The sequence below is a fragment of the Lissotriton vulgaris genome, chromosome 2_2 (genome assembly GCF_964263255.1).
Source record: "Lissotriton vulgaris chromosome 2_2, aLisVul1.2, whole genome shotgun sequence".
Taxonomy (NCBI): domain Eukaryota; kingdom Metazoa; phylum Chordata; class Amphibia; order Caudata; family Salamandridae; genus Lissotriton; species Lissotriton vulgaris.
In genome coordinates this window covers 295,412,343-295,440,233 of record NC_141688.1, presented here as the reverse complement: position 1 = coordinate 295,440,233, position 27,891 = coordinate 295,412,343, and the positions used below count along the sequence as shown (strand labels likewise).

Sequence of the window (27,891 nt, the reverse complement as noted above, 5' to 3'; positions counted from 1 at the left end):
GACAGGACGGTGTCCACGCAACCAGACCACGCTGTCCAAACTGGACAAATATGCCTACGGGAAGGACTGTCCACTGCTTCCTGAGGGACGTAACTCCTCGGGGAAAACCCAGAGGGCGAAGGGTCCCGCAAAATATCTTTAGACGACATAATGGCAGCCCTCACGAATGTACAAGCGACAGTGGGAACCATTTCCACGGACGTGTCCCTGCTGCGGGTAGCCTTCCAGAAAATGTCGGCTAGGGTAACGGACATTGAACTGGTCACCAAAACCTTGGTGGCAGACACTACCACGCTGCAACAAACGATGTCCCGGCTCGAGCGGGAAAATAAGTTAATGGTGGAGAAGTTAGACGACCAGGAGGGACGCTCTTGCAGGAACAACGTTTGCATCCTTGGAATTCCGGAGAGTGAGGGGGCTCAGGCTATGGACATCTTTGTGGAAGATCTGATAAAGACTCGGCTGCAGCCCAAAGGACTGAGCCCCAGGCGGCAGGCCCAAGCCGGGAGCACCCCCAAGACCGATGAAGGTTTTAAGGAGGGATCTGAACCTGGAGTATGGAGAAGGCAACCTAAGAGGAAGGGGAAGGGAATTCCAAAAAGATGGAGCTAAAAATGAAAACCTGAGGCCACCGTGTTTCTTCCTCTTAAATCTGGGAACTGATAGCAAGGCCATCTGAGATGACCGTAGATTGCGAGGAGGAACATACGGATGGAGAAGGGAAGAAATAAAAAGGGGGCCGTGGCCAGCAAGAGATTTAGAGATGATGCAGCCTAGCTTGAATTTACAGCGAGCAGATACCGGGAGCCAGTGGAGACTTTTTAAAAGGGGGCGAACGTGTTGATCTCTAGGTTGGTGGTAAATCAGGCGAGGGCCTGATTTTGGATCAACTGAAGTCTCTTAAGTTGGTAGTCAGGAATGCCTACATACAATGCGTTTGCGTAGTCAAGCCTAGAAATGACTAACGCAAGCAAGGCCAAAGTAAGGGCCTCGGTAGTGAGTAGGCGGGAGATTTTACGAATTTTCCTGAGTTGGAAATGGCTGGAGGACACTACTGCGCTGATCTGGGGCGTCATAGAAAGATCGTTGCTGATGACGACTCCCAGGCTTTTGGTTGAGTTGATAGGGCAAGGAGGACTGCTCAGACTTGCCGGCCAGAAGGAAGGTTGCCAAGGATTGGAGGATCCCCCGACAAGAACCAGCTCGGTCTTGTCGTGGTTGAGCTTCAGGTGGTTTGAGCTCATCCAATTGCTGATGAAGCAGAGTGTATTTTGAAAGGTAGTAATTGATTCGTCAGAGGAATCAATGGTAAAAACCAGTTGAATGTCATCCGCGTAATTAAACGCAGTGACACTCAACCCGCGAAGGGAACGTATTAAAGGAGGCAGGTACAAATTAAAAAGGAGGGGGGACAAAGAGGAGCCCTGCGGGACGCCGCAGGCCAGTTCGACCTGAGTAGCGGAGAACTGGGACAGGCTGACGGCTTGCTGACGTTTAGTCAAGAAAGACTGAACCCAGTCCAGGGCGGTGCCCTGGATGCCAGCCTCTCTGACACGGTCGACCAAGATATCATGGTCGACCGTGTCAAAGGCGGCCGACAGATCCAAGAGGACCAGGGCCTGACAGATGTTAGCGCCGGCCCCTCTGCGCAATACCTCCATCACGGAGAGGACGACTGCTTCTGTGGAATGCGCAGGTCTAAACCCGGCCTGCTGGGGGTCCAAGATGCACGAATCCTCAACAAAAGTGCTGAGGGTTTGGGTTACATGCGACTCCAGAACTTTACTGAGGAAGGGGAGAAGAGATATAGGGCGACGGTTGCTCATGATGGAGGGGTCTGCCGAAGGTTGGCAACCACCTCGGCTTGTTTGAAGGAACAGGGAACCTCCCCAGTGGTCAGAGAGTTGTTTAAAAGAGCCAGGGGGGGTTCAGGGCAGGAAGTAAAGGCTTCCCGGAAGGCCGAGGGGGGGCAGTATTCGCCGGTAGAACCAGAAGAGACTTTGTGCAAAAGTGAAAGAAAGTTGACTTTCGAGATGGGGGGAATCTGGGTTAAAGTGTGAGTGTTGAGGTGATGACAGGAAGCACTAGACGGAAAGGGAACTAGCGGGGCTTGGGCGGAGATACTGGTTTTAATCTTGACAATCTTTTCCACAAAAAATTTGTTCAGGGAATCACATAGGGACTGGGAAGGGAGGGGCGCAATAGTGACTCTCACCGGATTAGACAATTCCTCAACAATTGAGAATATATTCTTGGACTTGTTTGAGGAGTCCAAAATTCTATTGGAAAAGTAGTAGATTTAGCCAGAGTTATGGCTGACTTATACTCTCTAAGCAAAGAGGAGAATATCTCTTTAGTCTCTGGGGAATACCCCCGGCGCCAGCGCCGTTCTGCCTGACGAAGACCAAGTTTTTGGGCTCTGAGGTCCTCGGTGAACCACCTCTGGGAGTCATGACTGCGCCTCGCTCTGACTAGTTTTAAGGGTGCCATCAAGTCAGCAGCAGAGGTAAGCCAGTGAGTAAGAGAGTCGATAGAGATAGGGGGTCCAGTGGTGGGAGGGGCAGAAGAACTAAGGAGGGAGGTGAATTTATTTAAATCAGCCCTGTTCCAATTGCATGCCAGGAAGTTGGTTTCTCGGACCTTGGTATCAGGGGAGGGCATAGCTAAAGTGAAGGTAATTAAAAAATGGTCTGACCAAAGGCAGGGAAGAATAAGGGGTGCAGAGATGTCCAGGCAGGAGGTCCAAACCTAGTCGAAAGTATGGCCCTTAACATGAGTGGGTGAGTGTATATGTTGAGCGCAATTTAAGACTAACATGAGATCTGAGAAGGCCAGTGAGCCTGGGGTTTCATGAGCATCCGACGGCCAGTAATTAAAGTCTCCCAGTACCAAAACGTTAGCGTTATTGATGGTGAGCTGGGAGATAAGATCGCCAAACTGGACCGAAAAGCTGGGCATGGATTGGGGGGGGCGGTAAACCAGGATGCATATGAGAGATGACCCTGGCTGCTCCAATCTAAGTACGAGACAATCAGTCATGGGGATACTGGTGGTGGGCACTGGGGAGAAACAAATAGGGTGCCTGATAATGGCAGCAACCCCATCACCAGCTTTACCAGAGGAGCGATTGACTTGCAGTATATAATATCCCGAAGGGATGGCTGCCAGGATGTCAGGGGAGGAGTCATCTTTGAGCCAGGTCTCGGTCAGGAACAAGACGTCAGGCTGTTCCAATTCCAGGAGGTAAAAAATGTCTAACTGGTGACTGACCAGGGACCGGGTGTTGAGATACATCACTGACAGAGAAGATTTTAAGGCTCTTACCGATGGGGAAGTACGAGACCTGGGACCCAGGGCTGGTAGCCTGGTGGTTAGCGGGGAGGTAATGATCTCAGGAAAAGAATTTCTAGCCGTGAGCAGGCCGAATAAAGCGAGCCTGGGGGATGACTCAGGAGGGGGGAGTGCGAGGTCATGACATAGAATAAGGGAGGAGCGGGAATAGGTGAGGAAAGAGGCAGAGTGGCGTGCCCCTTGCCCCGGACGGGCGCAGACGGGCTTAACTCAGGCGCAACTCCGGCGCGCCTTCGTCGTGCCCGCTGCGCTCGTCCGCTGCGCTGACACATACTGCCCGAATAAATAGGGGCGGAGCGATGGTGGAGTGTCAGGGATAGAGGATGGTGGAGGTCAGCCCAAGCAAAGATGGCGCCCGCTACCGCTGGGAACCCGCGACCACGATCAGCCCCCAGCCAGCAGCTCACCTCTGAAACTAAAGACTCAGGTTAGTAACCTGCATAATGAAAAATACAGTAATATTGCAGTTAAAAACAGTGCGCAGCATAAAAGCGCCGCCGCTCGCAATCAGCGGGGCAAAAGTGCAGGATAATTATCAGAAGAGCTTTCTCAGCGTCCGCAAGGCAGCCCACTGCCACCGAGCTACTTGCAAACACAGCTAGCGCAGAAATGGGGGGCGGTGGAGCTACCTTTGCTGGAGACCTGGTGTAGGGATATGGACCTTCATATGCTAACAGAGAGGACAGTCTACATAAATCTTAAGTGCCCTCGGAAATGGTCCAAAATATGGGCAGCATGGGATGTATACCGGGGGGATATCTGTGATCCAATACCGGACTCTGATGGGGACAGTTTGGAAGATGAACCTAGGGAGGAGTAGAGTGATTGTTAAAAGCAGCATGCCCAGGGCTATGTTTGTTGATATTCTATTGTATGAGGGATCGAAGTTGTATAAATGTCAAAGGTCATGTAACCTAATTGTACCGTATACTTATGAACGTACTGTGATTGTGTTATCCTCCAAGTCCTCGGGATCAGCGGGATGATGAAATTAAAGCCACCTCCTGATCTAACCGGACCCAGAAAGCTATGATAGCCTGGGTCGAGGAAGGATCAAGTGAGGGCAGAGGGGAAGGAAACAGGAAGGAAAGGAAGGGGACAGCAGGGAGGGAGATCTGAAACGACAAAAGAACAATAATAATCGTACCTCTCTTTAAGGTAAAGGATGGACACATGAAAATACTCAATATAGCTGTTCCCTATACCTGTAACGAAAATAAGAGAGGCCCTGAAGATAATTCTCTTCCCCTACTAACTGGTCCTGGATATATGTATGAAGCGTGTAGGTTCTCCTCCTGAAATACACAATCAGCCTTGACTTTAGCGAGGGTAGACCTTTTCCCTTTTTACCAATGAAATACTATTCGATAGTACATACCATGACAGTACAGATGAATGGCCGAGATCACGTTTCACCATATCATAGCAAGGACCAAGTTATGCATTAGAACCAAACCAAAATAAAAGGTTGGGTTACGTCACCCCTTAAAGATATAAGTACAGTACCTGGTCGAAGAGCCAACAGGTCTGGGTCCGAAGGAAGGTTTCCACAAGACGCGAGAACCGTCAACAGTGCTACTCGGCAAGAGCCGGTGAAAGAAGGCTCAGCCAACGGAGAGCACCGAAAACATGAAACTCTACGCATCCCCCGCACGAGCCGAAGAAAGAAGGCTCAGCCAACGGGGACATGTAATAGCAAACAGACAACAACACCGGGCGTTCTCCGCACGAGCCGAAGAAAGAAGGCTCAGCCAACGGAGAACACCACCAGGACTGGGAAACACGCCAATGTTTGGCGTGGAAGGAAATGAAAGAAATGTTCCCCGCACGAGCCGGTGCAATAAGGCTCAGCCAACGGGGAATCACACAAAAGCGGCAGGAGGGATCAGCGAGAACCAGAACAAGGCAACACGAAGAACAGGAACTCCACAAAGACGAACCTCCTACTCCAACACCGGGTCAGGTACGAAAATATCCGACGCCTTCCTCCGTAGGTTCCGCCCTTATATACTCCTCCCTTGATCACAGGGTTTCTGGGACATTTAGTTCGTGATAAAAGGAATTGTTCATGAAGGGGATTCCGACTCCTGACAGATTGGTGCCGATGTTTTGAATGGAAATAATTATTTATTTATTTTTTATTTATTTGCAAACTTGTACAGCGCTGGGAATCGACTCCCTGAGGAGTATCCCCGCGCCTTTGGCAGCATCTGAGAACAGAAAAGGCCCTGTCATATATTTTATTCGCCCAACCAGAAACTAGTAATTAAAAAGGAAAGTTTTTAATTTTTTCCTAAAAGCAAAATGTTCCTTACATAGTCTAATTTCATTAGGGAGTTCATTCCATAGTTTCGGGCCTGCTACTGATAGAGCCCTTCCCCCTTGTCTTGTCTTCAAGAACCTGGGGACACATAGCAGTTCTCGATCACCAGATCTCAGAGATCTAGAGGGGACGTATGGAATGAATTTTTTGGTTAGGTAATCAGGACCTTTACCAATAAGGCACTTGTGGATGATGCAGCAAGTTTTGAACATCACCCTCTGTTTCACTGAGAGCCAGTGAAGTTTGGTTAATAAAGGAGGAGAATTAGGAGAAGTGTGGCTCACTGGTTAGAGCAGGCAGACCCTGAAGCAGAGGTCAGACCCGGGACCAGGGTTCAATTCCCGACGCGGCAGGGTCTTGAGCTCAAATGTCCACGGACTCGATAATTCTCGCTTCGGTGCCTGACCTAATCATGGGTTCACACTCTGCAACTCTGGGCATTAAGCTTGCTTAATCTCCACAACGGCCCCCCGCGGCGGGATGCCTGGCTTTCACCTTGGGGATGCCCGTTAGGGGCTATCTCACAGGGAAAAGCCAGGACGGGTTCCCAAGGCAAGCGCCGAGATGCCTCCGGGTGATTCGAGCGCTATATAAGAACATACAAAAAAAAAAAAAATAAATAAGGTTTTGAGGGAGTACGGGCCGGGACATTGAGAACAAGGCGTGCAGCAGTGTTCTGCACAACTTGTAATCTAGCAATAATCCGCTCATTGGCGGCTAGCAGCAAACCATTACAGTAATCCAGCCTACTCAGCACGAGCGACTGTACTAGTGTTTTTCTGGTGGTATCAGGTAACAGGGGGAATACCTTTCGGAGAAGCCCAATGACATGGAAACAGGAGCTGACCACTTGATTGGAATGTTGTTTAAGGGCGAGCTCCTGATCCAATTTAACTCTAGATCTTTCACTACCGCTTTGGGCTCAGTTTAAAAAAACAGTTTAAAAAAAAATAAAAAATAGTATATCTCTCAGAGGTCAGGTCATGCAGACCCATTAATTATATGAGATAAAATACCCCAAAAGTAAAACTATATCGTAAAGTTTATTGAATATCGCCTCGGATTTCTGTCGTATCCTAAGGACACTCGGTCATTGCCCTAATGCCTCGGTAGCCCCCTCAAGTCCTTGGTGACTTAAAATATCTTGGTTGGCAGTAATTATTGCATGTATTATATCCCCATTTTAAAAAGTTGAGTTTGAGGACATGACACTATGATTAAGTATCATGAACCTCTAAATGTAATTCATAACTGCTTTTAAAGTTTTTTTGTAATTATTTTATATATATCTAAACACTTATTTGCATAAAAAGTAAATAAAAAACACCCATCCGCACAAATTATTTGGGGCACTTGGAAGACAGCCTTGCACAACCACACACAAATTCAGGTAGACAGTGTGAGTTGGTTTCTCTGTACCAAGTAAATCTTTTTTCTCCAGGTGTCTGCAGGACAGTGCTCATGAGCCCAAGTGGAACCATCAGCTTCACCTCAAGCACATCCCTGCCCCAGGGGGTGAGCAGCTGTCTATGGCTGATCCGCATTCCAAAAAATCAGGTGAGATTCACGGTTCAAGCTAATAACGTATGCTTAATGCAGAAAAGAGCGTTCTTGACATTTAGTAATGAGCCTATGAACCAGGGAGGCGCTTATTGTCTAGAAATGAAACAAAAATAGATAGCAGCCAATGGCTTAAGGAGCCTGAATAAAGCCAAGACTCAATCACTCCTAGGGATGGCATAGAACAGGGGGTTGCAGACTAAGCTTTGCAGAAATGTTGATAACTTAGCTCCGGGTACTTCAGCCCTCCACCCTTCTTCTGTAGGCCACCAAACCAACCAAATACTAGCCGTGAACTGTTAGGTCTACGGAGAGGGAAAACAACACATTCTAATCTCGTCCAAGACAGCTAGAGCTTGGAACTTAGAACCGGAAAAGGTATGGCCTGTGGATCCAGTAGTTCTATCTATTGCCTCATGCCCAACCATCCTAAAGTGGGTACAGCCCTCACCCCATATTTTAAAGTATAATAGCTAAACTTGGGATTGAAGATGCTTGCGCTTACTTTTTACCATAAATGACAGCACTGTCTCCAGTTTCCTTATTACCCTCTTGCAGAACCTCTCAATGATCCGGCAGCTCCTGCACATGAGTGGGAATGTACCTCTTGTCCCACAACCAAGCTGGCATATATAATCTTATGCCTTTCCCACAATATAGCATATTTGCATCTTCCCAGAATATCTTCACATGAAGACTATAGGCCACAGCTGCTGGCAAATGGTGTATTTTATGTTATAGGTAACGGATTCACCTTCTATGACACCTGTGCTTGCTTGGGAAACATTTGCTATTTCTTTTTAGAAATATTTTCCTAGTATTCGATTTTTATTTAGGTTGCATCAGTAGCTCTCCTAGTACAGCATGTATAAGAACAGCAGTGCATAGTAATATTTTTCTGGAGTGAAAGCAAAGGTTAGTTGAAGATGAGGTGCTAAATTGTTAATTCATTACGTATTACCTCTAAAGTACATTTATATTTGCATTATAATCAACTGCACATATTGTGAAATAAGGATGGCTAACAGTGGCGGTAATGGAGATGAATTGCAAAAACAACAGTTGATGTACAGAATGCAGATCAATGTCATACATTCATCCCAGTACAGAGATCTGGGCCTAAATCCATCGTTTTTTAGCACTCCACACCACCCCAGTTCAGACATGGCCATATGCAAATCGGCCTTGACACTGTGCCTCATGGGAACAGTCCAGCCCGTACTGCCAAGCGATGTCTTTCCTGGACCGGAATCAAGCATCCTAGGACCGGTTTCTGGCTATCAGCCGTCTTCAGCCAGGATAGCTTGACTCCAGTGGTGTGGAGAGCACGGGACTCACGTCTGAGCACACCCATCCCACTCGGGGTGACAAATGCAAAAACAACAGTTGATGGACAGAATGCAGAACAATGTCATACATTCACCCCAGTACAGAGATCTGGGCCTAAATCCATCGTTTTTTAGCACTCCACACCACCCCAGTTCAGACATGGTCATATGCAAATCAGCCTTGACCCTGTGCCTCATGGAAACAGTCCAGCCCGAACTGGGGCTGTCCAACAACTGTTATTGTGGCCATCTTGAATGTATGGAAAAATAACATTTTCTATATTTTGGAAATGTCCTAGCGGAAACAATAGTGATGGATGGGGATCTGTGGACAGCAGTGTTGGGACAGACGATGAAAGAGGAAGGGGAAGGGGGAGAAAGACAAGAGGAAAGGCAAAGGAGGGGAGAGAGGAAGTGGGGGGAGGGGAGGCTGTGAACCTGACTGTTCTTGGTGACGGAAGAGCAACATGATTGGTTAGTGGGAAAACATAGATGGGTGGCCAGTGGAGAGTGGGCCAAACGAAGAAATGGTCAATGGGCGAGACAAGCACAGGAAGAGGGAGGAATCCATCCATTCGGGATACGGAGATTGAAAACAGAGCCGTCCAAACATAGGCAAGGAGCTGACCAAAAGCGCAGTCTGTATGCAATGCTGTCTATTGCAGACAGCAAAATCTGTGGGTAGCGAGACTGCAATCAGATATAGACACTGTAATGTCTCGAGCCATGGACACTGTAATGTCTCCAGCCTTTCACTGCGAAACATTGCTGAACTGCCCAACTACATGGTCGAGTTCCCGCAAGTTAAAATGATGAGAAGGAATATTACACATTTTCAGTGAACTTGTTTTAAACTTAGAGAAATTGAGGCCAGATGAGCTTTATGAAATAAATAAAAATGATTTCCCCTTTTAGGTTTTCCTGTGGCTCAGTGACTTTAACATCACATCCTCTGTAGGCTGTAAGTCCAACTACCTGCGGGTTTACGATGGAAACAGCAAGACCTCACGTGTCATACTGGACAACACCTGTGGGCAGGGCAAAGGGCTCTCACTCTTGGCCTCGGGGAACACCATGCTGTTGGAGTTTGTCTACAGTAGTCCAAGTGCATTAAACAGTTTCAAAGCCACTTACAGCACAGGTGAGTCTGCACTGTCTCATTATGGAGCAGGTCCTCCATAGGAACATATTCATTTGGTGGTTGAGATGTTAATTGCTTTGTTAATGTAAGTGTTTCTGTGGTGGGGTAGATATTGCTCTCCTGAGTCACTCGATGTTAAACTGTAGCCATCAAACCTGAAAGATCTCTTGCATGGACCTGTCCATTCCCATGAGTGGCGCTAGGCTCTCACTGAATCCAATTGGATCTACACACGTCTAGAAATAGTGCTAGGGTCTCTTTTTTGTGGGAATAGGTCACCCAATCATGATGGGTGATCTTTTATAGCTTGTCACTTTTGCCATTCTGGAACACCCCCTCTAGGATGTCTCTCTACTGGTACCTGTTGTCTTCCTCTTGGTTATCTCTCCTAAATTAGGAAACTGCCCACTGTAACTGTCCATTCCCTTGAGTGTCTTTTGAGGTGGTGTGACTTCCCTTCCTCCCCCTAGTGTGTCTCCCCTCTTGTGCTGAAACATCTTCATCAGGGGGCCCCTCTAAGGTTACTGGGAGCACGTGTCTACTAATGTGTCTATTTTGGTTTACTATGGTTACCCTTTATCTACAGTATCATAGTCCTGAGATGCTTGTTATGCACTGCCTGTCTCTTTTAGGGAATTTGAACTGCCATATCTCTACAGTATCTTTTGTGGTGTGAGGGAAAATCTCCCTATACAGTGTCTCTCACATAGTGTGGAGATGTATTTCTATAGAATATCTGTCATGAGATGCTGCAGCAGCCCTTCGTCTAGTGTGAACTCTCTTGAGATGCTTTAACCACTGTTCCTGGAGTGTCTGTCCTGAGATGCCATGACAGCTGTTCCAAGATAGAGTTATTCATGGGACAGTCCCTGAAACTGCCCTTTGCCTAGGGCATCTGCCCTAATATGCTGGGAGAGCCCTTCCTGAGATGCTTGATCTGCCCTTCCTCCAGGAAGTTTGGCCTAGTATGTTGGGGCAGTCCATCTTCTGTGGTATCTCTTGTAGAGTGCTGGGGCACCCATTGTCTAGTGTATGTGCTGCAGGAAACCTGTGGTGATGAGGAGCCCTATTGAGGGAGGTTGATAATGATCAGTGGAAGAGGTTGAGGCCTATGGTTTAAAGTATAACAAGTGAAGGGCCTTGAAGAAGAGGAGGACTATGATGAAATGCTGATCAATGTAAAATTACATATAACTCAGTAGGCATGGAGTAAGGGAGGATACAGGCATTTCTGCCCCATAGAATACGAATAAGGGATAAAAGAAATATTTTCCTTCTCTACCCCAAGCAAATAACAAACACAAGTGTGGTATAAACTCATTTTGCAAAGGAATCCTCCTCTTTTTAATTCCAACATTGATGACAGCAGCTGTCACAGGGTTTTTCGTGATGATGGTGCTAGTCGTGTTGGTGGTCAGTGCAGTGCGTGGGGGTTAGGTGTGATTAGTAGCTGCTGGTGAGAGGTATTTCGGTGAAGTTGTGACTGTAGCATCAGTGACAAGCAGAGGTCCTGTTACTTTTAGTGTAGGTTTGTAACTTTTGCAATGAGGATTGTGATGGAGGTCACACTGGTTACATTGGTTGGAAGTGCAGCAGATGTTTGTTACAGTATAGGCTGGTGACAGCTTTGACTTGTCTTTTGGTGGATTTTATGCTTGTTGTGCAGTGGAAAATATTGTAGGTACTGGTTACTGTTTAGATTAGTTACTATAGTGACAGCGACTGTGGTGGACATGCCACTGGTTGTGTCAGTGGTAGGCAGAAGTGCTGCTGGTAATTGTTTAGATAGGTGACACTTGTGGCAGGGATTGTATTGAATATGCTGTTGATTGTGTCCCTCGTAAGTTCAGATGGTACTGAATATTTTGTAGATTAGTGACAGCTGCGAAGGGTCTCGTGTTGGAGATGATACTTTTTGTGTCAGTGGTAAGCAAAGCTTCATTGAAGATTGGTGAAAGATGTAATTGGTCTTGTGATGGAGCTGGTGGTTGTGTTAGCTGAAAGTGATGGGACTACAGGCACAGTTTAGTATTGTGATCCATGGTGTGACGGAGATTGCGTTGTAGATCACTAAGATTGTGTTAGTGGTAAGTTATAAGGATATTTATTGCGCGCACAATTACTCAAGAGTATCCTGGCGCGAAACATAACCACAGAGAAATCGAGAGCTGAACAGCCGAACAAGCAATTTTAATAGGCTATTTTAAAAAGATGTGTCTTAAGGAGCTTCTTAAAGCAACCAAGGTCTCTGGTAAGCATACCTGGTAAAGCTTACCGAGTCAATTGGTGACTGCTGTGAAAAGATTGTGGTGGATATGGCCCTGGTTGTGTCTGTGGAAAGTGAAGACACAACCAGATTAAGTTGAAGAGAGCAGTGATGGGTATAGCGGCCTAGATGGTGCTGGCTGTGTCTGTTGTAAGTGGAGAGGCATCATTATGTCCGCTCAAGCATCCCAGATGCTTTTTAAGGTGTAGATTGATTACAGTGGTTACGGTGTAGATTAGCGTCAGCTGCGATAAGGATTGTAGTGAACATGATACCTGTTGTTTTATTTGTTACCACTGGTGTAACTGGCTACTGATGTGGACTGTGAAGGAAATGATGCTCATTGTGTCGGTGATAAGCACAGATGGTCCTTCTTACACTGTAGATTGATGACAGTTGTGACAGATCTTGCAGTGCGGATGATGCTCGCTGCGTCAGTGATAAGTATGGGTGTTGATGATAACAGACCGGATTGATGGCATCTATCACAGGGGTGGCATTGCAGATGATGCTGTTTGTGCCAGTGGTTAGCAAAGATTGTGGTAGTTATGGTGTAGATTGATTACATCTGTGATAGGTCTTGTGGTGGAGATGATGCTTGTCGTGTCAATGATTAAGAAACCCCTTCAGGGCACAACCATGGTGGTTGTGCCCTATTACTCCTGATATCCCACGGCCCGGCCTAACATCGGTCCTGTGCAACTGGACGAAGAAGTACCTCTTCTGCACTTGACTCTCAGTGGTAGCTGTGGTTGAGCATTCAAGGCTCTCCCAGCAGGGGTTGTAGATACTGGTTAGTGAACATGACTCATAACTCAAAGTGCAGAAAGTACAAACTAAATCAATGTCAGGCTAAAAACTAACTGTATACATGCAAAGAGATGCGACATTCTGTAATAACACAATCCCCTCGAGGTTGTGGCTCTTGTAGCTATCAAGCAAATCCCCGCCCGACCCTTCTTTGTGGAACATGTCCAGGGCTATTACCCATTCTTTGGTGGCAGTGTCAGGGAATACAAACTATTTGGCCGTACTCGAGAGTTCCCGTTTGACACTTCCAGATTTCAGTCAAAAGTCTCTATGGTGTTGCAGCACCTTCAGCAGTGAATCCTCTGAGGCCCCAAAGGCCCGAGCTCTAGTCTTGCTTGTTCCTGCAGCTTAGAAGCATTTGGCGCTACTGCAGGTGCCCTCAGTGCTGACACTCGCAAGATAGGACCCTGCGCAGAGACGTTGGGCTGCTCGCGGTGCATGCGGCAGCATCAGGCAGGTGCAGGCTTGCTCTCCAAAGTGGCGTGGCCACTCTCCCTAGTGATGGGAGCTGCTTCCAGCTCACTTCTGTGCAGTACGTAAAATCCTTCCTGGTGGAGGAATTCAGTCCTTTAGCTCCTGACTGATCTCTTTTGAGTGTGCAACGTCATCCTCGGTGTCCTTCTACCCCACATTCATCAGGCAGGTCAGACACTTCGATGCAGCTAGAACATTGGACACAGCATTCATATCTATCACAAACGATGGACCGTAGTCTTCGTTGATTTGGTCCTGGCATCCCCTCAGCATATGGGATTTCTATGATACCTTCCGAATGCTTATGGGGTCACTGCTCAGGCATTCCTGAATCCTGGCAGGCTAGTCCCTCAACTTCTTCACCCGTGGCCCCCTCAGGCATATGGGGTCGGTTCAACAAGGCTGTGGGGCTCAACGCTCTCTACACAGCGCTTGATACTTGTCACATTATATGGTGACCCTCCCTTTGGCATAAAGGGATCACCGTCTTATCATATGGGCTACTGCCTGATTGGTGCACATTTAAATCCTCACACTTCGCACAGGGAGTTCTCACAGTAGGGTTACCCACTTGACCTCATTCCCTCCAATGTTCTCGGCTTCCTCACAGGGCACACTGGCCTTGGGAAGGTGGTCTTGGTTTCCCTGGGTGGTGTTCCCTTGCCGAGCTGGGGGGCTACAGGTCCTGGTCACAGGCAGAACTCTAGCAGGGCTTTCCCTTCTCACATAGTACTTTTTCAGACACTAAATGTGATTTAGGGGCTAGATCACTGAAGTTTATGTTGGAGTTCTACTTTTGTTGATGAGGGCACTTCTCCTTTTCATTTTATTTCATGAAAGATGTCTGTCACAACAGCCATGACTCCAAAGCTGATTGTCCACAACATAATTCATGGGAGTGATAAGAGTTCACACTTGGATGTTGACGACAATTGATGTGCACATCAAAAGGTTAATCCCAAACCCACAGCCATACTGTTTATGATTCCCATATCAGCTCCATCTCCCTTCCTGACATGTTTCCAAGCCCCTTCCTTGGGATCTGAATCAAGGAGCTGTCTTTTGAAATGTAATGAGTTCCTTTTTTTTCCCTCCAGTGTGACCCACCAAGCTCACAGGAATGCAGCAATTCACAAATCTGTCTGGGGGATTTTCTCCTCCTCCTGTCTTTAACAGACAGGCTTGAGCTTCCCAAAATGGAACCCAGGCTCCTCCATACAATGCACCATTGCAGACACACTAACCCAGTGCACTTTCACTCCACACTTTTTCGTCCAGCACTCTTCTTCCATGCATTGTGCCGTTGCATGCACATATACATTCAGCAAACACACTCAGTCTGCCGGCACGGTTTAGCACTGAAGCTTTGCAATTTTGAACCAGGGTGTGTTATTTCAAAACATGTACACTGGCAGCACACACACTCACTATGTGCGCACTGCGCAACACTTCACCCTTCATCTATGGTACAGAACGCAAGCACACATATGCTTTATCCAGCCATGCCCTGGCCAGCACAACATCTCTCATGTAATGTATTACTCTAAGGCATACATACCCCCAGTAAATATACTATCCACACATGCACTCCACGGAACTGCTCCATCCTGTACTGTGCCCTTCCTAGGCACACATACAACCGACTCAGTCACTACTCCTGCGCTGTGCAGCACTCCACATCTACCTGATTTAGGCCAGGGTTCAGTTAAGCACACAACAGCAGAACTTCTAAAAAAGGTGAGTAAGCCTGTAGGGATCTATGTTGATACAACGCATGTTATTACAACGCATGCTTTTACAACGCAATTTTTACAACGCAAAAACTTTTACAACGCATGTATTTACAACGAATGTTTTTACAACGCAGGTACCTTTACAACGCATACCATTACAACGTAAGTATTGGTAAGTATATGTTAATTTTATAATCGTAAATTAATTTAAAAAAATATAATTTAATGTAATTTAATTTAAATTTAATTTTAATTTATTTTTACCCTGTACCCCCAAAACCCAAAACTGACCCTGAACCCCAAAAATACCCCTTTACCCAAACACTAAAAACTGACCCTGAACCCCAAAAATACCCCTTTACCCAAAAACTAAAAACTGACCCTGAACCCCAAAAATACCCCTTTACCCAAAAACTAAAAACTGACCCTGAACCCTAAAAATACCCCTTTACCCAAAAACTAAAAACTGACCCTGAACTCTAAAAATACCCCTTTACCCAAAAACTAAAAACTGACCCTGAACCCCAAAAATACCCCTTTACCCAAAAACTAAAAACTGACCCTGAACCCCAAAAATACCCCTTTACCCAAAAACTAAAAACTGACCCTGAACCCCAAAAATACCCCTTTACCCAAAAACTAAAAACTGACCCTGAACCCCAAAAATACCCCTTTACCCAAAAACTAAAAACTGACCCTGAACTCCAAAAATACCCCTTTACCCAAAAACTAAAAACTGACCCTGAACCCCAAAAATACCCCTTTACCCAAAACCCAAAACTGACCCTGAACCCCAAAAATACCCCTTTACCCAAAAACTAAAAACTGACCCTGAACCCCAAAAATACCCCTTTACCCAAAAACCCAAAACTGACCCTGAACCCCAAAAATACCCCTTTACCCAAAAACTAAAAACTGACCCTGAACCCCAAAAATACCCCTTTACCCAAAAACTAAAAACTGACCCTGAACTCCAAAAATACCCCTTTACCCAAAAACTAAAAACTGACCCTGAACCCCAAAAATACCCCTTTACCCAAAACCCAAAACTGACCCTGAACCCCAAAAATACCCCTTTACCCAAAAACTAAAAACTGACCCTGAACCCCAAAAATACCCCTTTACCCAAAAACCCAAAACTGACCCTGAACCCTAAAAATACCCCTTTACCCCAAACATATAACATATAAAAAATAATTATATACTTACCAATACTTACGTTGTAATGGTATGCGTTGTAAAGGTACCTGCGTTGTAAAAACATTTGTTGTAAATACATGCGTTGTAAAAGTTTTTGCAATGTAAAAGTTGCGTTGTAATGGTATGTCGTTGTAAAAGTTGTGTTGTAAGTGATGTTTCCCAGCCTGTAGGCATCACTCCAGTGACACAGGGTAAGAAGTCCTGTTTACTGCCACTGATCACCGAACTGTATGCTGCCACCACCGCACTTGTGCTGCTTACCTCATGGTGAAGGAGGTAGATTCCACCCCTATGAGGGTAGCAATTTTGGCACCCCTCCCAGAAAAGCAAGATCTGCAATGCATGAGATAGGCCTGTGTCATGGCACACATACATGATCCGTGTTCACCTATGACAAAAATCATCCTTAGGGGATCCAGACAAAAATACAGTTGGGCACTCAGGCAGGGGTACACGTCTCTTACCATGCAGAGGACCCTTCAGCCTCAACAGTTAAGCATGAGCGGTGCTGCTCACAGCTTCCCACAGTGACACCTGGGGTGAAGTTTGTTTTGTACATGATGCTCATTGTGTCAATGGTGAGCTCAGATGGCCCTTCTTAGGCTGTGGATTGAGGACAGATGAGACAGATCTTGTGATGGAGATGATGCTTGTCTTTGATAAGCGTGGCCGGTGATGATTGCAGATTAGAGTAGTGACATCTGAGGCAGGGCTGGTGCTGTAGATTATGTTTATTGTGTCAGTCGTTAGCAGAGCTGGTGCTGGTTGCATGGTAAATTGACTGTACCTGTGACAGGTCTTGTGTTGGAGATGATGCTCCTTGAATATGTGAGGAGCAGAGGTGGCACTGGTCTTAGTTTAGCACGGCGGCACTCAGAGGGGGATTGAACTGTATATGATGCTGATTGTACCAGTGGTAGGCACAGATGTTTCTGAGTAGGTTGCTGTGGGTGAAATGTTGCTCATTGTCAGTGTGAAGCGCTAAGGGTGTCGGTTGAGGTTTAGAAAGCTGAGCAATACAATGCGGCTTGTGTTAGCGATGAAGCACCTTTATCTTTGTTTAACTTTCTTTTCTTTGCAGGCAAATGCGAAGGCAAATATACCTCCACAAATGGGACCGTGACATCACCAAACTATCCCAACAGGTACCCTCCATCGACAGCCTGCAACTGGACAATCGTAGCGCCACTAGGATACAAGGTGACAATGAGTGACAACCATGGGAATAGGAGCACACTAAAAATACATCTTAACCCCAAATGTAATTATGCAGCTTCACCTGGATTTCTGCCTCTTACCAAAGTCTTCCTATGCACCTTTGCTGCTTCAGTGTGGGTAAATCCCATGCTCCGAGCCACATTCAATCCTCTTTCTACATACATTAAATGCCCAAGGACGTCTAATTTGAGAAACAGCTATTATGTGCATTTACACAACTTGTCAGTCTTGAAAGTGCTTGAAGCCTGCAGAGATCTCAACAAAGTAAGCTAGACACACGTAAATCTAAGAACACACGTGGGCGCCGACACAGAAAAACACACACATTCATACATATGCGTCCTCCCTCTATTAGTCAGTGGTCTATTGGTCAGTGCACATTTCAGAAATTAATCTGCAATGTGCATATTTCTTCAGCAGTTTTATAAACCCTCACATTTGTCCTCTTAGTATAAGAGCCACTACTTGGACATCTGTGGCAGACTCTCAACTTCCTATACTATCTTACCAGGATTTTGCATGTACATAGCACATTTCACAGATCTCTGCAGCTTGCTTTTTCTAACATATTGTCATATGGTCTTAGCACTGGGATATTATTGCATGGTTCAGCACAGTATGAAGGCACTTTGTAAATGTTCCTTTTACTCGAGGAATCCAGCTGCTAAAATTGGGTCACTCTCTGTCAACATTCTAGTAGTAGGATATTGCTGTAGAATTGAGATGCATAGTATGTGAACTCTTAGTAGTGAAAATGCTGAGTATGATATTATTATTATTATTATGAATTTATAAAGCACATGGGTACCCTTGGGCTTCCCAGCGCTGAGCAGTCAGGTACTGAGTTTGGGCAGGTTATATCTTAAAGATACTGCGTAAACAGCCATGTTTTGATCTTTTTGCAGAATTGTAACTCCCCCGCTATCTGCCTGAGTTCCAGTGGTAGGGAATTCCATAATTTGGGAGCCTAAGTGGGAGAAAGATCTTCCTCCCTATTTTTCCCTACTGACCTAAGTCTGTATTAGCTGTTCTTCTGCGCTGGATCGCAGCTGCCTCTTTGAAATATTGGGAGAGATTACATTTCTTACTTTTTTGGCCCTTTATTTTGCCATGCTCTGTGAGTTATAACTAATACTTTAAATTTTATTCTGGCCTTCACTGGGAGCCAGTGTAGTTTTCATATGTGCTTTTTTACTGATTCTTGTGCCGGGATGTTACACAGTATTCTCGCGGCAGCATTTTGGGCTATCTGCAATTTCTGGGTAACATATTTAGGTGCCCCCATGAACAGTGAATTTCCATAATCCAGTCGCGAGGTTACCATCGAGTGGATCACTGTTTTCCTTAGTTGGGTGGGTATTCTGTCTAAAATTGTTCGTAGACTTCTGAGAAGTCTGAAGCAGGTTGCTGTGACCTTATTGGCCTGTGAGATCATAGAAAGATCTGTTTCTAGCCAGAAACCCATATTCTTTACTATTTCTGCCCTGGTAGGTGGTTTACCTAAGCATGCCGGACAGTTTATTATCGGCCTCGGTATTGCCTTATTTCCAATGAGCAATAGCTCAGTTTTATCTTCATTTAACTTTAGGCAGCTTGCCATCATCCATTCTTTTACTTTGACTAGGCAGGAGGATAATCTCTCACCATCCCTGCAGTTTTTTGGGTCAAGGGAGATGATCGGCTGCGTATCATTGGCAAACGTAGTCATAGTAATATCAAATTCCAGTCCAATTTTGGCAAGTGGTTCCACATAAATATTAAAAAGTGTTGGACTTAGTCAGGAGCCCTGTGGGACTCCATACTTCAGATAGGATGTTGTTTTCCTGTACTTGAAATGAACGATCACTCAGGAATGAAGTCAACCTTTTGAGCGCCGAACCCTTTATTCTATTTTCTGAGAGCCTTCTGCACAATATACGATGATCCATCGTATCAAAGGCAGTGCTCAAATCTAATAAGAGCAATGCAGCTGGTTTTCCTATGTCCAGTGACTGTTTTAACTCCTCCACTACTACCAGCAAGGCAGTTTCTGTACTGTGTTGTGCCCTGAAGCCCATCTGTGTGTGGTGGAGGCAGTGATTGGCCTCTAGGAATTCTGACAAAATCTGAATGACGTGTTTTTCCAATAGCTTGCCAACATATGATAGAAGGGAGATAGGGCGGTAGTTTCCTGGTTGTGATTGATCTGCGTTTGCTTTTTTAAAAACCAGTTTTATCAAAGCATGTTTCCAGGGCGATGGGACTGTGCCTGTTTCTAGTGATTGATTGATGATCTTCATTAAAATGGGTGCAGTAATGGGTGCTACTGTTTTGAGAATATGTGGAGGTGCTGGATCCAGAGGTGAACCAGACTTCACTGTGTCTAGTAAGATTTCTAGATCCTTCTGTTCCATCTTTGGGAAATTAGTAATAGCCTGTTGTGAGGGGGCTACTACATGTTGCGACGCTGTCATTACTATATCAGTGGAGGAATGCTCCTTGAGCCAACTTTTCGTTACAAATAGTACTTTTAATTTTGTGTCTTCTAGTAATATGCATAGTTCAATTGTGTGTTTAGGCAGAGATCTGCTATTGATTAATCCACAGTCCCAGTTCTGCCTTATTTCTGACCTCCTTGGTGCCTTATTTGTCTTTTCTGTACAGTGAGGAGTAATCCATTTCTGTTTGCAGGAATTGCAATCTCTAGCTATGGGCATGCCTGTTGAAAAGTCCCATCCAGTTTCACAGATCTTTTCTTTAAATATATTGTGTCTGTACAGATCTTCCAAAGAATATCTAATCCTCTTAATTTTTACAGGGACCTGGCCCCTGGCCCCGGATGGGCCCAGACGGGCTTGCCTTAGGCGCACCCGCTGCGAGTGTGTAGGCCATCATTGCTTTTTATCATCTTTTCCCTGGAGTAGCGAGCGACTGGACCGCCAACCCTTTCCTCCCAAGATGGCGTCCGCGCCAAATTGTGAGTTTTAGCCAAGGTCTCCCTCGGCACAAACGGTAGATCCCCCGGCGGACCAGGGAGCGAAGGGCAGGTAGGGAATAAGACGAAGGTATTATAGCAGCAAGAATAAAGCAAATGTAAAAAAATGCATAAAATCGGCTTGTGCAAAATACGTACTAGCAGCTGTGCAAATTGGCAATTTTTAGTGGCGAGCAGTGTTCCCCTGCATGCACCTCAGTATTAACTGCTGTGCGTCCGGGCCATCATTGCTTTTTATCCTCTTTTCCCTGGAGTAGGGAGGGACTGGACCGCCAACCCTTTTCCTCCCAAGATGGCTCCTGCTCCAAATCCTGCGTTTAATCCCAAGTCTCCCTCCGCACAAACGGGAGCACCCGCGGTGGACCAGGTAGCGAAGAGAAGGTAGGGAATACGACAAAGGTATTAGAATATGAATATGAATATAAGAATAGATGTGCAATAACTATCAGAATAGATGTGCATCATGGGTTCTGCATCTGTGACATCAGTGTGTGGTGCAGATCAGAATAGAAGCCCATTGTGAGAGCCCTGGATGTCTCATTTTTGTATTAACAGTACAAGAGGCTGGTCATTATTAAGCTCATTGTATTGCTTCCCCAAAATGAATGACTAATTCTAGCACGTACTTTGTGCTCTGCTACTCTTATCCTACTACTGGCTAATGATATTGCTGATTGTAGAGTTAGGGGTTGTTCTTGTTCATATTTGGTTCTCACACTGTGCCAGAAGCTCCTTTTGTCACATAGGGGAGGGGTATACATGCACTTCCACTGAGGGCTTACTTCATTGAGTCATATTCCATTTGGGCTGCGTTCAAGTGGTGTGTGATTTAGTCCATGGGACTAGCATGAAAGGGACTTGGTTGCAGCCAGGCAGAGTGGTGGGTGAATTTGGGAGCTGGTCCACGGACACCTCTGGAAAACGGAACAGGAAGTACATAGAGAGCTCTGTTATACCCTGACCATAGGTCAGCCTGCTAATGTCTGATGCCAAAATAGCAGGTCGACATCAGGATACAGGCAGAACACCCATGGACCACGCATGCAACTCGGAATCATCCAGGACTCCGAACTCAAAATGGACTGCCAGATCAATGCCGCTCTCTCTTCGTGTTTCCACACCCTCTGTCTCCTACGAAAAACTTTCAACTGGGTCCCCCTCAAACAAAGAAAAACCATCACTCATGCCCTCAATAGCAGCAGACTGGACTATGGCAACGCACTCCACGCCGGGATCAACAAGAACCTCACCCGCAAACTCTAGAACATCCAGAACACCTCCGCCAGACTAGTCCTTAACCTACCATGACACTGCTGCATCACCCAACACCTGCGGGCACTACACTGGCTCCCCGTCGAGAAGAGAATTACTTTCAAGCTTCTCACCCACGCCCACAAAGCCCTCCATAACACCGGCCCCGCCTACATGAACCACCGCCTCTTGTCCAAGTACCCCAAAGATCCCTCCGCTCAGCCTAGCTCTCCCTCGCCACCGTGCTGCGCATCAAGTAGAACAGAACAGGAGGCCTTTCCTTCTCCTTCCTTGCGGCCAAGGCATGGAACACCCTCCCTCTACATCTCCGCCAGACACCTACTCCTTCTAGTTCTTAAAGGACCTCAAGACATGACTCCTCGCCGAATCACCATGAGCGTCCGGCAACTGCACGGACCCTGGTGGGCCATGAAAGACCTCTGGACCCACTTGGCCTTTGGCGATACTCCCTGAGTGCCAAGGAGCTGCGCAACCCTCCCCCGCGCATTGAGACCCTTCCGGATGAGTAGCTGTGCTTAACAAACCCTTGATTGATTGATTGAGAGCTTCTTCAAAGGAGTTTGAGGAGTACAGGCTTTGGATTGCTGAAGACTAGAGAGTCAACACTACTCTTGGAAGGAAGAGAGATAGGCAAGGAGGTAGACTTGCAGAAGATGGCAGCAGTGCCAGTAACAGGGCCTGGCTGTGCAGGTGACTAACAGGACATCTCAAACCCCTGTCAGTCTACATTCCCTCACACATGTAACATTCTTTGCCATGGTACTTCCCTATAAATCATACCCGCTAACCCACCTGTGATGTGCACGACTCAAGGAAATGATGCCCAGTGTTCTCATTAAATACATTCGTCTCTCTGGGTTCTGTACTGAGAATCAGGCTGCACAGAGTCTACTACATTTACAAAGATGCCCAGCATCAGCGAGGGCATTAACCCATAGGGCCTGAGTTAGATCTTTGCAGACGTGTTACTCCACTACAACGGTGACGGATATTCCGCCCGCCGAAATAGTAAACCCTTAATATGAGTTATATCTCTGCTGATGGGATATCCATCACCGTTGTGACAGAGTTACCTGTACACCAAGTTGTAAATGAGGCCCATACACACTTTTATACTATGTTTACTACAAGCCGGTAGAGTAACACAAAGGGCAAAACATTCACTGCTGGGATTTTTGTGTAACCTGTAGAGACAGATTGTATTCTCAGCAGCCTTTTGCTAAACCAAGTAAATGAGTTCTGTGGACATGGCTAGTAGTAATATGACAATTCTCTCATCCAAGTAATGTAGGGCTGGATGTCCAGTGTAGGTCCAGGAGGGCCAGATCAGTGCTACCTATGTAGCATAACCAAAGGCTGTATAAGTGAGTTCCAATTCGATGTATTGTATGCTCATTGCATTACATCCTTCCTGGACCTGTCATCATAGACATACATAAAACACTCATAGGATAACAAGTCAACAGATCTGTTGAATCTGTCATGCACAAATCATCACACTAGTATGAAATATCCAGCGAGTTGGTCCCAAGCATGTAGCAAGCCAACAGATCTATAAGGCTGTTACCCTGCCTGCGTGGTCAAATAGCTTAGAGGTTTCCTGCACCTTTCACATTTTGAGGTCTATAAAATGAATACTTTTTCTGTTCAGAAGCAGTAAGTCTTCCTCAACCCCTAAATACTCCAGAATCTGCCTAGGGCCTGTAGGAATTGTTGTAACCCCAAATGTATCCACACTCTTTCATTACGTATCCGCTTCTTTTCGGTTTCCTTTTTGTACATCCTCGTTCCTGGCTAATTGTTCCTATGGTGGCAGATGTCCTGGGGTGTATCATTGTTTCTGATAGTCTCCTGAAATTGCCAATATTATCTAGGGTAATGTCTAAGTCAGGGGTGTAGGACTAGGCACGCCAGATCCATGCCAGGGTGTCAGGATATCCATGAAAGATGAACTAACAGGCAGTGAGTCTCATAACACACAGAGTAATCTTGAAAATCGATTATGGATCTAGATTTCCAGGATCTACATTGCCAGTACTCAAAAGATCGTTCAATTAAGAATGTTGGGTCCAAATAGCTTTTTCTAGTCCATTTCTTTTGTGGATGTTTCACTTTTTAGAACATATGGTTGGGTGAGAACAAAAACAGTGAGAGGTGCCATTTAAAGTCGTTGTCCCTTGTGCCTGGTCTAACCTGGGTGATCATTTACTTATTTCCTTGGTGCTTCCTTGGACTGTATCAGTGGTTTGCTTGATGGTTTCTTTGAGACAAGGGCTAATGCTGTACTCTGTTTGCTACTTTCCCCTGCAGTATTAGGCAGTGGCGGCTGCCTGGGAACAGGGGTGGTGGGCAGGAATGGATTAAAAAATAAATAAACCTACCTTCACCGCTGAGCCACCGCACGGTCTCCCGCCGCCGTGTGCCTCTTCTCTGTATCCTGGGTCTACTGGAAGTACCGGAAGCACCCAGGCTTCAAGACTCTCCTGGCCAATTACGAAGCTGCAGGAGCCGCATCGTGATTGGTCTGAGGGTCCTGTTTGGATGCTCAGGCTGTGCCTGGGAATGTTCTCCACGGGGCTATGGAACAGCCCAATGAAGAGCATGCCAAGAGGGCCGGCCAAACCGTCATGCACACTTAGTTGAGTACAAACCACTCTTCCCCAGCTCTGGCATCACAGAGCCCAACCCCGCCTTGACTCAGACGTCCTGTTATCATTTTCTTTTTCTTTTTTGCACTGCTGTGGGGCAACGCTCCTCCACCTTAGAGGAGGAGCCGCCACTGGTATTAGGTCCGCAAATGTACCTTTTCTATGCTTAAAGTATAGGGATGTAGAGGGCAAACCTGAGCATATTTTAGATGACACGCTAATTGCATGTATATTACGCCTGGAAGAACACAAAAGAATGAGACAGCAGTCAGAGATGTCTATAGTTGTGAAGTAGTCTCTTATCCACTTCAATGCAAGCGAGGTCTGCGGATCAGAGTTTTCTTTTGGGTATGTGGAAGGAGATTCTCTCTTTGAGGTATTGGGGTCCGGTGTTGTGGAGGCATTTGTAGCCACAGTCAGTATTTTGAAGGTTTTTCTCTACACATCGGGGAGCCAGTGGAGGTTCCGCAGGTGTTGGGTGATGTGTTCATGTCGAGGTATGCTGAGGACGAGTCTGGCTGCGGTGTCCATTTCATATGGCTGTTTTTATAGGATAGTTTTTAAGGACAGGATTGGCAAAGTGCTATCCACACTGAGCTGAAAAAGTGACAAAGCTATTTGACATTTTTCCAGCCAAGTCTTTAAGCATAGGATGAGCTACTGTTAGCCACATTGAGCTGAAAAAATGAAAAAAGGCAAACACAAGGAGATGATGGACGGAGCGCTGAAACTTTTCAGACACTCACTCCCAGTGACAGATCTGGGTTGAATATATCATCATACTTTAGCTCACTTCACCACCCCAGTTCATACCCAGCCATATACAAATCAGTCTATACCATGTTCCTCATTGGGGCAGTCCAGGCCATACTGCCAAGCCAGATCTTTCCTGGACTAGAAACAAGAATCCTAGGACTGGTTTTGGGGTAACACCCCTCATGAGCCTGGCTAGCTTGATTGATTGATTGATTGATTGAAGGAGATGATGGACAAACTGCTGAAACTTTTCAGACACTCACACCCAGCCACAGATCTGGGTTAAAGCCATCATCATTCTTTAGCTCACTTTGCCACCCCAGTTCAGACCCAGCCATATGAAAATCAGTCTTGACCCTGTTCCTCATGGGAACAGTCAAGCCCGAACTGCCAAGCCAGGTCTTCCCTGGACTTGAAACAAGCATCCTGGGACTGGTTTCAGGGTAACACCCCTCATCAGCCAGGCTAGCTTAAATCCAGTGGCAAAGTGAGCAACAAATGAAAAAAAGCTTTTACCATTCAGAGACAGTATCACAGTTGTGGATTGTTAAAGTACCATCCAAGCCATCGTGGAATGAATAAATGCAGCTACTGACACGTTTTACTCTTACTAATAAAGCTTGTCCAAGAAGCATAGCTTTGTGTAGAAACACAAGTGTGCCCATTATTAGACTAAACAATGCCCCTTTACGGTTAGAGTGCTGCATAAATTATGCAAAAAAGAAGCCTGGAACCCTGCTGTTTTAACTTATTTCCAGTTCATCTTTCTCCCTTTGAGTGAACTTCAGAAAGTGCTGAAAAAGGCTAAACCCCCACCTCTTCCGTACCAAAGACAGGAGTGATTACACCTAGAACATCAACATTTTGAATGAAATAATCATGACACACACACATATACACCTAATATGAACATATTAAAATGTTGACCTGACACCTTTCAGCAAATATTTTATGAGTGGAGTTGGAACAGCAAATTAACCATGTTGACATGTTTGGACATTGACATACTCAACAATACTTTTGGTGCTGAGATTTGTGCAAGTTGACATTTTGGAATGAAGGTTATGACCTAAACCAAGACAAACATTGCACAGGCTTTCTGTCTTCCAGTTCCTTACCTCACACTACATGTCATTTGCTCCTTGTAACCACCTTGGTTTCTGTAGTTAAAGCTTTTGTAAGTGTTCAATATGCAGATTGAGTAATAGCCTAAGAGTTTGCAGTACTTTAGCCTGAACAGCATTTGTTGTTCTCCTTCTGGGAAAACCACCTGAACTGATGTTTCTAATCTTTTGTTCCCATTGCCAACAGATAACACTGAAACTGGTGTCCATCAAATTTGCATCACAAACCAACTGCACGTACGACTCTCTCAAAATCTATGATGACTCGACCCCATTGTCCGCTCTATTGGGCGTGTACTGCAAACAATCGCGTACAAACATCACTTCTTATGGAAACAAGTTGAGACTGGTTTTCAACAGCGATCACTTCACGGCTAACAGCGGTTTTGTACTAACATACTCATTCAGTAAGTATATCCTTGGTGGAAAATAGCAATGTTGTATTCATACACTAGACCAAAATAAGACCGTGAGGACATTTCCAATCTGTATGTTTTTCCCTCTCATGCACTCGGTAAACAACTGATGCCCAAAAATAAGTGCTGGTGCCACAAACCGGCAACCACCGGCTCAAATTAAGCACTGATCCATACCTAAGAAAAAAACACATTCCTAGTACTGTGTAACACAATAAAGACCGGCATTAGCAATGATGTAGACATGCTGTACGTTAGAGAATGCCAAGGATAGCACAAAACCAATCCTAACACAGCAACAACCTCTCAAGAGGGAATCAAGGGTAGCAGAAAATGCATAGATGTTGTAAACAAGTGGTTTGGGTACAACTATTCTTGAACACCTGACACACAAGGATAGCTATCACTGGGCGGAGCTTGCCAGAGCTGAAGATGGCCGCGTCTTGATCGAGCTCTGCAAGCCATCACAACTATCCTACAAGAATCCTGACACCAGAGCATAATCAACTATAGCTCGTACCACGCGCTGGGGAGCTCTGGCGAAGTGCTGTCTATTGATGTCCCGCTGCCTCGCGGGGCGACCCCGTGACTTGCGGAGTCATTGCGGCTGATCGTTGCCTGCTGTGCATCGGCGTTGGGGCCTGCATCAGGGACAGTGGGGAATCTCTGTGTTTTGTCCATGCCTGAACATTCACTGACAGGGTCCTGAGGCACCTGAGACACTCACTAAATGTGTGCATATCTCCCTGCTGGTGGGGCACTGCTGCCGCTTCTGCCCGAGGCCGGATGTCTGTCACCCATCTTCCCCTGCACCCTGCATTCCTCTATTCTGCGGTTCAGTGATCGCCTGCTTATGGTCTGCCAACTACACAACTAATTGGCTATAAATCTTGGTTGCAATAATGGTGCGGCGTCTCTTGCCTCTGGTGAGCTGTGATTTTTGGGAAAAAAGCGGATATAGAGAACTATTGCAGTACTGCCTCGCCCTCCACACAAGAATGGGTAAGGTAGATACATTTTATCCGAAGCTGCGGTTTGAGCAGCGTATGTCGAGGAATAAGGAGGTGGGCAACGTCATTCGCCAGATGGACAGGGAACACTGTTTAGGAGTCGACAGATGACATATGCCAAATTTTGTCTTCTATGCAGAGAGGTCTAGCCACTATAGACGGTAAAATTCACTCCTTAGCCTACCGTATGGATCTTATGTTGGAGAGTCTCGATAAGCATGCAGAACGTTTGGACATGGCTGAGCGATGCGTGATGGAAATAGAAGAGTCTCAAACGGAGACAGACT

At 46.0% G+C, this 27,891-nt stretch overlaps 1 protein-coding gene across 1 annotated transcript in view; it reads left to right on the top strand.

The window, feature by feature from the left end:
- LOC147729329 (astacin-like metalloendopeptidase) overlaps positions 1-26,611 on the top strand; it is a 62,851-nt gene extending 36,240 nt beyond the window's left edge. Inside the window, exons 7-10 of the mRNA XM_086959824.1 lie at positions 7,116-7,231; positions 9,478-9,703; positions 17,268-17,386; positions 26,366-26,611. Coding sequence (XP_086815950.1) covers positions 7,116-7,231; positions 9,478-9,703; positions 17,268-17,386; positions 26,366-26,611 — 707 coding nt within the window. The remainder of the gene's footprint in view (positions 1-7,115; positions 7,232-9,477; positions 9,704-17,267; positions 17,387-26,365) is intronic.
- Positions 26,612-27,891: the final 1,280 nt, after the last annotated feature.